Raw genomic sequence first — 11,076 nt, 5'->3', positions numbered from 1 at the left:
AAACTTAAGGTGCCGTTCCGATCTTTTTTAGTTCCGAATAATTCAATTAAAAAGCCACTTTATGACAGACTATAGTTCTAAAAATTCAAATAATATCCTACATTATGACATATACTATAGTGTGTCATAAAGTGGCATTTTAATTGAATTTTTCGGAACGAAAAAAGATCGGAACGGCACCTTAGGTTTATTTCCACAGTTTGTCCATACTTTCGCATTTCCGCTGGTCGCCGTGCTACCGCTACTGTAGTTCCTAAGATTCAGGGTTGCCAATGCTAATTATCATACATATTTCCCCAAAAATCAGTCAAATTCCTCAAATTGGGGACAAAAATTTGCTGATTCCCCACACAAGTTTTTCTAAACGAATCATTATTCTACTACCTTAGTATAATTATTCGCATTAAACTTTAATTAATAATAATAAATTCTGTATGTCTGACAAAAAAATGGTCACATTATCCATACTACATTCCATATTATATATAGGAAGCGGCTGCGCGCATCGCTCACTGACCACTGTGCTGGGGCGCATCGGAGCGGATTTTTGCGCGGCGGATTTCTGTCAATGCGACACGGCCCGGCAAGACCCGCTGCGCCCCGGTAACAGTATGACCTACATGTAGTAGATTTGATTTCAAATGAATGATGATTTAGTACTTAGTCCAAAATCTTTTAGTAGATTTTAGTAGAAAATCGATATCGACTTAAAATTGATGAAGAATTATAATTTATAAATGATGATATAAAAAAAAATTAAAAATATAATGAAGACAGTCCTTAAACATTTTAGTTTTAACCACATAGAAGTTATAGGTCTACCAGAATCTGAAGGCAAACAGTGAGAAATGAAATTGAGTTCACAATGGAATAATATAATACATGTATCTCCTTTTTCTTCTGCCATCAATTTCAATTATTAAGAATTTGTGTCTTCTGATCACAATTTCGCTGCAACATATTCAGGCTGAAATAACATATTTTTATTAATTACACTTATCATACTAGATTAGTTAAAACTATAGTTTTTATTATAATTTTTTGAATTAGTCCAAATTATTAAGCTTTACTTTTAAACAATACTAGAAAATCTAAATTTTGAACTGTGTGTACTAAAGTTTTAGATTACTGTACAATGTTTTGATTTTTCAGTTCATGTTAATGCATACCTTAAATATGCGGTATTATGAAGGTAAGTGTAGTGCATGTTATTTTAATGCAATATGATGTGTAACTTACCGAGACAAACCAATATGAATTTTTCATAAAAACAGTTCTGGCTATAAATCCCATTTTAGATTCTGGTGCTATGGTGTGTAGATGTAGATGTTTTACACTCCGGAATGGCGGCCAGTGATAACCAAATCTAGCGTCTTCTACAGATAGATTGTTTTTCTGTAATAACTCCTTGGATACAATTAGCATTTTTTCCACTGAAATTAAAATGAATCACGTTGTAAACTTATTTGTACAAACTTTACCCATCAACCTAGAAGCGGCAACCGGCTGTCAAATCTTATATCTTTAAACGAGCAATTCTTGTATATATATATATATATATATACATATATATACAAGAATGGTGTGTAGATGTAGATGTTTTACACTCCGGAATGGCGGCCAGTGATAACCAAATCTAGCGTCTTCTACAGATAGATTATTTTTCTGTAATAACTCCTTAGATACACTTAGCATTTTTTCCACTGAAATTAAAATGAATCACGTTGTAAACTTATTTGTACAAACTTTACCCATCAACCAAGAAGCGGCACCCGGCTGTCGTATCTTATATCTTTAAACGAGCAATTCTTGTATATATATATATATATATATATATATATATATATTATATATAATTGGAATCTCGGAATCGGCTTCAACGATTTTCATGAAATTTAGTATATAGGGGGTTTCGGGGGCAATAAATCGATCTAGCTAGGAATCATTTTTAAAAAATGTCTTTTTATTCGTGTTTTATCGATAATCGATAAACTGAAAAATATGACTCTTCCTGACATATATTGGCGAATAATAATACTATTTTGTTAGCAACTAATTGTTTTAACGACCAGCAGATGGCATTATTAAGTAACACGAAGTCAATGAGTGTTTGCTATACCGAGCAAAGCTCGGTCATCCAGGTACTAACAATTGAAAATCGATTGTGTCTGCGATTCCCATGATCAAGGTATTAGTAATGTGAACATTTTTTTTGTCAGAGCGGGACATCTACAGATCCCAACCCCCAAAATTTTTTTATTTTCATTTAATTAATAATTATGAAAGGATAGAGATATATGAAAAAATATATATTGTATTTAACAATAGATTGAGTATTTTGTGAATGTCTAGTGTGTAAGCAAAATATGGCATAATAACCACATTTGTTGAATGGGAGTGCGTTACTTCCAGGCATTACAAACACAAAAATACTTTTAAATTGTCATTTGGTCTTTTTGCAAAAGCGGGACAGCGGGACAGACTGCCTGAAAGCGGGATGTATGGTCACATTATTATCACGGTATTATTAATTATTATGTATGTACAGTATTACATTTTAATCCTTTGATCGGAGATTATCGGTTATTGTATTCTATTGCTGTCGCGATCACTGGTACTCGTACGGCTTGATGAGTTAAAACCAAAAAGTTAATATACCTAAGCTATATTAACTTTATGGTTAAAACACAATTACTATAAAAATACAGCTACTTAATAAATAAATATAACTGTAATAAAATCATCTAAATCAGAGGCTGCGGGCAAAGTACCAATTAAGCTGGAAGCAATACCTTGCTGTATGGCCAAACTAATATTATGTTAGCCGAGGTAAGCGCCAGGATCGAGGTGTAGCCTTAGGGGCGCTATGGAAAAAGCGCTCTGGGGTCATTGGATTTGTCGACGAGTCTTTTAGAGAGGTCATTAAAAAGGGCTTACTATTAATTTACTTTTAAACTACAAACTTATTTTGTCTGAGAACAAAAAGTCAAAAATAAAAAAAGGATAAAATACATAGTTCTGTAGAAAAGGTAATTTTTAGCAGATAAGTGTATTTCATAACTAAAAAATACATTTATTACCCAATTGTTTATCGTTTGTTGTTAAACATTTTGCGTCTTCGATATGTCTCTTCGGTACGGTTAATATGTGATAATCGCTGGCTGGTTTGATATCACGGAACACAGAAACATCCTCGTCTTCGTAAAGTATTTCTGTGTCTTCAAGTTTATTTACAATATTGCAAAAAATACATTGCGATTTTTCCAGTGCAGAATCCATTTTTTTCATAATCTTCTTCTTCTTCTTCTTTTAAAAATGGCCGCCTCGGTGAGTTGCCAATGTCAGAGTGGCAGGACTTTGCTCTATGTAGCGAAGGTCTGGTAAAGTAACAAGACGTGTACGGTTACAAAACAAACAGGAGTTGATTGACCTAAAACAAACACAAACACAAATGTTAGTAGAGACATCACAATCTTATATTGTTATCACGAATATATGTACACAAAATCTCAATAAAAGGGGTATTTACATAATTTTCATAATCTACTTTCTAGTTATTTTTGACCACAGACTATTTAGAAGAAGAAGAACTAACGTTTTTTTGACACCTGGGAAGTGACAACTGACAGGCAGTGTTGCCAACAGCCAACAGGTCGGGACCTGATGTCACCCATTTTCAGAGCCTGCGTAGCCTAATAATTTAAAGTAGCCTACTGCCTAATGAGGGATTTTCCTATATTTTTAATTTGATTGTCAGTTTCCATTTTAGTAACTAGATGGCGTATAATGGGTAGACAACTATCGGTAATACCAGGGAATACCATCGATAATTGCTACAAAACCGGACAAAAGAATGTAAAACTTGATACATTTCAACTTGAAAAAGACGCAATCATATTCCAATGAATAGGATAATAAAGTTATTATAACGATATTTTAGCTAAAATTCACGGAAGAAATAGCCCTATTTACCGATATTCAGACCAAATGTCACAGAAATTATACATTTTGGTTTTGACAACATCTTACCTGCACTTGTGCAAGATAACGGATATTTAATGGCTAATATTTTACCAATAATGAATATTAAAAACCCAAATAACACAATTTGGGAAAAAATAATAAAAACCACACCAACAATAAAAAGTAGAAGAAGTTTGAAAGTGACATGCTCGCCAAAACTCTTTCAGTTGTCAAGTTTCAGTTTGACAAGTTTTTATTATGTCAGCGTGTTCCTAAACTATTACCCTATAGTACCTCAATGCTATTACCATTTACCAGTGTACTGGCCTAATCGCTTAGGCCAATGATCGCTTAGGTGTAAGATATTTTGATTTATGTCACAATTGACAGTACACTAATATTTTTTGGAAACACAACCCATATGTAGTCAGTGATGCCAACCTGCAGATAATTTCAGATCGGTGAGGAACCAATAGAAAATCTAGAAGTGTCTATCCTTACGCCATCTAGTTAAGATTGTTAAAATTAAAATTAAAAAATATAAATGAAAATCCCTCATTATTTGAAATGAGGACTGAGGTAGCCTAAAACGAAAAACTTTACTTATTTTCCCTTTTTTGCCACAGGTACAATCAAAGTAACAAGTAAGTACTTTCCAACGGGAGCGAATTTTTTGAAGTGTTCGGATTTTTTTTAAATTTTTAAATTACTTAATATTTAATACCGTAAACTATCGTGCGAGTTTCTTACGCCGGTTCTTCTCACCGGGGTAGTTCCCGAACCGGTGGTAGGCATCAGGTAGACATTCTGAAAAAATTTGATTCAAATTTACTCAGAAATAAAACATTTTTTATTTATTATTTTTATTTATTTTTACCAGTCATTGGACAGCTAAGGATTTTTTTTACAGAAATAGCTGTAAAACATTAAATACTTCGCAGGAAATAGAAAAAGATTTTATATTTGTGTTCATAAATTATCTAGCTTAAGATATATGCAAACAAAAAATGCGATGGTTTTTCAGTATAAATTGATTTTTTGATAAAAACTGAATGGTAGGTAAATCACAGTCATGGGACGGAATTAAGTACAGTAGTTGGGACACCATAAACCAGTAGTTGGCCAAGCAAAGTTTGATTGAAATTTGGTTAGAATTGGTATTGTAGGAAACATTATGAATAATTGTTGTTTTCACATATATTTTTATTATTTATTGCAAAATAAGGTATTTTAATTAAATATTTAACAAAAACTGACTTCAAAAAATCAAAATTATTACCAATATTACGTAGTAAGTACTAACATTTATTATAAGGCTATAACTTATAATATAAATATAATAATTAAGTGTCATGTTCAATAACATCCTAACAGTTCTGACAGAATGAAATGAAATGACAAATGTGTTGTACGGAAGGTCGCAAAAATACAGTTTTTTATATTGTAATATGCGGTCATTAAATTGTGGTCGCCATTATATACTTTAACTTACTTAACGAAATAAAGGTAAGGTAGGAGCTTCTAAAAAAATTAAAATCACCTAAAACTAGGTACCACTAAAGCTGCGCGTCCACTGCATCGGAATCGGAGCGTACGGAGCGTACGGAGCGTCGTCATTTACGAAATGCCGATGGGGTGCGTCCACTGCATTCGGATTCCGCATCGGCAATTTAGTTATTAATGTATATATGAAATGTGTGCGTTAACGCCTTGGAGTGAAGATTGGATTGACTATGTTCAGTTTTGATACTTTGTTTCGATGCGCTTTGACTCTGCACTAAATATATAAATTGACCCATAGACGCGGCTGCGGATGACGTCATCGGCATAAATTCCGGTCTCAGGCGCAGAAATGCCGATCCAGTGCACGCAGTACCATACAAATCAATACAAAGCAACAAATCCGTACGCTCCGATTCCGATCCAGTGCACGCGCAGCTTAACACCAACTTTCCTCAAAATACCGGACATTGTTCTGTCCGGTATGACCGTTAATTTTTTACCGGACAGGCCTCGAAAATACTGGACTGTACGCTTAAATACCGGACATCTGGCAACCCTATGTATGTATAATGTTAATAAAAAAATAATTTGTGTAATGTAATAAATTTCGTTAACTCTCCATTCACAGATAATAAGTTTGCTCATTGCCTCTCTCTCTCTCATTGCATTGCTGATTAAAAATGCATCGAATCGCATATTCTCGTCACGTAGAATATTGTAATAATGAGGCGTAGACAGAGAAATAGATGGGATAGTTAATTTAAGTATATGTAAACTGCATAACGTGGATAAATAATTTAGTAAAATAATAAAAGACCTTGTCAATTTGCAAACATTTATTCATGAATCATAAGGTCATGGCTCGTTTCCAGGATTAACACGACCCTCTGGGGGCTCCGGCAGCACCGCCAGCAGCTCCGGCAGCTCCGGCGCCGGCACCACCTGCTCCGGCGATAGCGCCAGCGGCAACGTTGGCAGCGTTACCGGCTGCGGCGCCCGCGGATCCGGCGGCTGCGCCACCAGCTCCCCCGCCAATACCACTCGCTGCGGTGGCAACAGTGGAAACGGCATTGTTGCCGGATCCGCCCGCAGCGGCAGTGGCTCCGGAGGCAGCGTTACTGGCTACGTTTACAGGGTTATTGTTTCCCAGTACGTTGGTAACGCTAGTGGCTTGGGCATTGTTAGCTCCGCCAGGTGCGCCACCGAGCCCGCGGCCCCCGTAACCACCTCCTAGAAAAATAATAGTCTAAGCGGTCCCCTAGGGCCTAGATGATCAATTTTATTGTGCAATAATATTGCACAAAAAATTGATCGTATAGGTAAATTGGTAAAAAAAAATTGGTCGCCCACTAAAGTAATAATATTATTTATTTCAAATATTGAAATGTACCACTTTTTTGCTAACCTTACGGATCTCTGAGTGCGGCGACCGAATCAAGAATTCCGTAACGAAAACACGTCCTAACTCCTAACATTCGTCTTAACGTCGTTTCAGTTCGGCAGACTTCGGCTCGGTTCGGGATGTGCTACTCTCTGACCGCACGCTGTGTCGGTCGGTCACTATGTGTCTCCATGGGCCTTTTGAGGGTTCTGTACCCAAAGAGTAAAAACGGGACCCTATTACTAAGACTTCGTTGTCTGTCTGTCTGTCTGTCTGTCACCAGGCTGTATCTCAAGAACCGCTACAGCTAGACTTCTGAAAATTTTACAGATTGTGTATATCTGTTGCCGCTATAACAACAAATAAGTCCTAAATACAAAATAATATTAATATTTGGCACTGATAAGAGGCAGTTGTAAATTTCAGTTTTGGTAAGATAAAAATTATATTAAACGCACGTTTAATAACTAGTTCAGCAGTTAAACTAAGCAGTAAAGTAAACAAAAATGAGCAATAAAAAATAAATAAATGGATCAGTATATTATAATTGAGCAGGAAAATAATTAAATGAGTTAATATTTTTTTTAATATCTTTTATATCTTTATTCATAAAAATGTTTACAATGCAGGTTACTTAGATACTTTATACATAAATTGAACGAGCGGTTACGTGTGGGCAGTAATAAATCGGATTTTGTCCGTAAAAAATCTCATTCGAAGCAAAAGGTGGTAAAATAAAATAAAAAAACAGTTAAGTACTTTTAAAATGCCAAATTCGACACTTAAAAAAAGTACTAACCTAACTATAAGATTGACATTAAAAAAACAAACCGTTTTAATAAGTTAGGTTAAGTTAGGGTTACGGGTCGGGGTTGGCTGATTCGGTTCTGTGACTAATTCAAAATTCAAACCTGATCCATCCAATTCATAAGTTAACTGACTCAATAACTTATAAAGAAAGGATAAATATAAAGCGAAGAAAAGTAACAAATTCATGTAACGCGGCGTAATATTAAGATCCTACTAAGATCCTACTAAGATCCTTACTAACATCCGCGGCATAATTTGAGTTGGTGTCACACTCACCGCTCGCTATGATCTGCCGAACTATTTATCGAACCACTCATTCCATCATTTTTACCGCTCAGTTATTGGACTGCTCAATTATTTTTAAAATCGACATTGTATAATAAAATAACCGACTAATTGCTTTTTATTACTTTCCATGTTTTACTGTCACAAATCACAATAATTAATCAACCGCCATTACATTATACAATGTGTCCCGACACCGGTGTCCGATCGTTTAATGTCATAATCTAAGGCATATTTTATCGACAAATTGGCTCTCAAATTCTCAAAACAAAGTTGTCTCCCAATGCGTACAAACTACGAAAGACTGACGTCAGTCTTTCGTAGCACTTTGTATAGAGCGTTTCGGGCAGGTCTTTTTTATGAGATATTTGAATTGTCATATCTTGGTGAATTTTAAAGCTATCAGAGTCATTCTTTCAACGATGTTTCTAGTTTTTAAGTGTCCTTCAATTACCGATAAGAAAAAAATTGTCATCATGCCTATTGTTGTCACGGTGTGTCGGGGGACCGCCAACAGTGTCTTTTGCATTTTGTATCGCCATGTCACTGATTGTCTCGATTTGGTGCGCTGAAAAATGACCCTTAAAGTTTAAACTATAATGTTATGTGATATCAAACATCTACATTAGCGGTCCCCCGACACACCTTGACAACAATTATGGACTAAAATATCACTTTACACTTAGGAATTATTTAAACTTAAAGTCAGTAAAATATATTATTTCATTACTTTTTAAAGTTGATTGGCGGGGGTTTTTTTAAATTTCTTAATTTAATTTTATTTCATGCTTTTTAAACTTATGTTGGTTATAGTGCAGAATAATTCCTATCAACTGAATCATATTATATCCCAATGAATACCATCTAGGAATGTCCTTTTGGATGAGGCCGTCAATATGAGTCCAAACATGAAACCTCCATTTCATATTACGGAGTTCATATGGAGCTTGGCTCCTATAGAATCCAGGTGAAGCTGCAGCAGCAGCATGCAAAAATTTATTGGTTATCTACGTCTTACTAGTTGTCGCAATTAAAATGAGCCCAAACAGGTAACCATTGATCGAAGTTGGTGAGGAGTTTGGTATCCTATTGATTACTAGGTGATGCTGCAGCACCAGGTCAACTTTCCATTAATGTGTAAATATTCATAAATGTCACTAACTAGAATGCAATAAAGCCCACCAAACGACTGCTAGTTGCTAATCGGCCCTTCACGAACCAGATGAACCGCGATTTTTCAGCACGGAGCAGGCTGATGATGATGAAATATAGCTAAGAACACTCTTAATTAAGTCAGCATTCAAACAAAAAAAAACTAGATCAAAGTCGGTCCACCCGTTTGGATGCTACGATGCCACAGACAGACAGACAGATAGACCAACAGACAGACACGTCAAACTTATAACACCCCTCTTTTTTGTCGGGGGTTAAAAATCGTTATAACTTCTAAACTATCTGACTTAGAGCATTGAAATAAAGAATTTATTTAAGATGAAAACCTCCTCTATCTTTTTAAAATAAAAAAAGAATCAATTTAATGCGCTAGATTTTTCAGAAAAAGCCATTAATTAAATAATACACTTTTTTTTCTTAAACTTTGGTTTTTCTATATTTAATTCCATAAAATTTATAACATATTGCCTGTGTAAGCTTGGTGTAAGCGTAGTCCACAAGTTTATCTATCAAATGATATATTTTTTATCTTCATAGGACATTTACTGACAAGTACTGATCAGATTAGTGTGAAAGTCCGAGAAAAACTAAAATGGCTGCTATTTTACAACCGTGAGAGAAAGAAAAAATTTGAGAGCCAATTTGTCGATAAAATATGCCATAGATCATGACATTAAAGGATCGGACACCGGTGTCGGGACACATTGTATAACTGCTGAATACCTATGTTTTTCAAATCGTAATAACATCTCGAATAATTATTAAATAACAGCTCAAAAAATTTGTCCCCTTAATATTTATGGGGATACTAATCCCATACATTTCAACAAACGTGATTTTTTTGGCCATTTTTGCTCAATATCAATAATGGCAACAGAGAGGCACTTGAAATTTTCACAAGACCTTAAATATGTGTACTTTAACATTAATAATAATATTTAAATAAAATAAAAATCCCATACAAAAAACACAATTTTTGGCCTATATTTGCTCTATGGTACGGATCCCTTCGTGCGTGAGTCCGACTCGCAGTTGGCCGATTTTTTTCGTCATAAACTCATATACTTAACTCTTAAATTGTATTATTATACTACCGTTTGTGAATTCGTGACAGTAAAATTTATGTCGTATGATTATTGATTACGTAACAAAAATCGGACGTTAAAACAAATATTAAGAACAAATCCATACTAATATAATTTGAAAGTGTGTCTGTCTGTACCTCTTCACGGCCTGACGGCCAAAGAGCGATCCAATATTGCTGTTGAGAATCAAAGTTCCATATCTCAAAAACTACTGAACCGATTTCGATGAAACTTGTAGCATTCCCTAAGTTGAACAATACCAAGTACAACAAAAAAAAAATTAGATAGGACTTGTAGTTCCGGAGATATGTGAACGCAAACATGAAAACATACACTCATACAAATACAATATATAAACTTGTTTGTAAATTTTATATTGAATCTCCTTTTTTTTTGAAGTTGGTTAAAAAACGGTTTAAATTACCTTGACCGCCGCCGAGTGCGCTGCCTACAATTTGTAATGGAAGTTTTACCACTAAAAATAAAAAAATAAAAATATATTAATGATAATGATTAATGACATACATATTGGGTTGATATCTAAAGATACACACACAAATTTTAGCACACATTACAGAATTAACGGCTAGACCACACTGAGCCTGACCACACTCCACAGTCGTCCACACTGCGAATAGTCTGGTATAGGTATAGTCTGGCATAAAATAGAAGAAATTAAAAAGTGACAGCATCATAGTGTCATCCTTTCAAATCAGTCTAGAAAAAAGGGATGACACTACGATGTTGCCACTTTTTAATTTCTTCACTTGGATACGTGGATTATTTTTCGCACTTCTGTACAGTTATATGAATATATTATAAAAATATGAGTAATGAGTATCCACAAACAAGTACGGACTACGGATACTCCAAGAT

The 11,076-nt window shown here is 34.8% G+C and overlaps 2 protein-coding genes across 3 annotated transcripts; both read right to left on the bottom strand.

Moving 5' to 3' along the window:
- Positions 1-788: 788 nt before the first annotated feature.
- LOC121736497 (histidine triad nucleotide-binding protein 3-like) lies at positions 789-3,314 on the bottom strand. Its single transcript, XM_042127720.1, has 3 exons — positions 3,081-3,314; positions 1,240-1,433; positions 789-967 (listed from the first exon to the last, which is right to left on the bottom strand). Exons 1-3 carry the CDS (start codon positions 3,286-3,288, stop codon positions 941-943), a joined length of 429 nt encoding a protein of 142 aa, XP_041983654.1. The 5' UTR covers positions 3,289-3,314; the 3' UTR covers positions 789-940.
- A 2,973-nt stretch (positions 3,315-6,287) lies between these two features.
- On the bottom strand, positions 6,288-10,839 carry LOC121736600 (glycine-rich cell wall structural protein-like). 2 transcript variants are annotated; one of them, XM_042127902.1, is made up of 3 exons: positions 10,757-10,839; positions 10,625-10,675; positions 6,288-6,696 (listed from the first exon to the last, which is right to left on the bottom strand). In XM_042127902.1, exons 1-3 carry the CDS (start codon positions 10,770-10,772, stop codon positions 6,341-6,343), a joined length of 423 nt encoding a protein of 140 aa, XP_041983836.1. In that variant the 5' UTR covers positions 10,773-10,839; the 3' UTR covers positions 6,288-6,340. The 2 variants fall into 2 exon arrangements, with proteins under 2 accessions (XP_041983836.1, XP_041983837.1); XM_042127903.1 differs by having other exon boundaries at positions 6,288-6,693.
- Between the last annotated feature and the right edge of the window lie 237 nt (positions 10,840-11,076).

This window comes from Aricia agestis, chromosome 19 (assembly GCF_905147365.1).
Source record: "Aricia agestis chromosome 19, ilAriAges1.1, whole genome shotgun sequence".
Taxonomy (NCBI): Eukaryota; Metazoa; Arthropoda; class Insecta; order Lepidoptera; family Lycaenidae; genus Aricia; species Aricia agestis.
The sequence above is the reverse complement of the archived record's forward strand: the minus strand, read 5'-3'. Positions and strand labels throughout refer to the sequence as shown.

Excerpts from the sequence above, each read along its gene's own strand:
- LOC121736497 (XM_042127720.1), bottom strand. The coding sequence starts at position 3,288 with ATGAAAAAAATGGATTCTGCACTGGAAAAATCGCAATGTATTTTTTGC. Across the intron at positions 1,434-3,080 it reads AACAAACGATAAACAATTGG|TGGAAAAAATGCTAATTGTA; the intron begins GTAATAAATGTA and ends TTTTAATTTCAG. Across the intron at positions 968-1,239 it reads ATTCATATTGGTTTGTCTCG|CCTGAATATGTTGCAGCGAA; the intron begins GTAAGTTACACA and ends ATGTTATTTCAG.
- LOC121736600 (XM_042127902.1), bottom strand. Across the intron at positions 6,697-10,624 it reads CGCACTCGGCGGCGGTCAAG|GAGGTGGTTACGGGGGCCGC; the intron begins GTAATTTAAACC and ends TTATTTTTCTAG.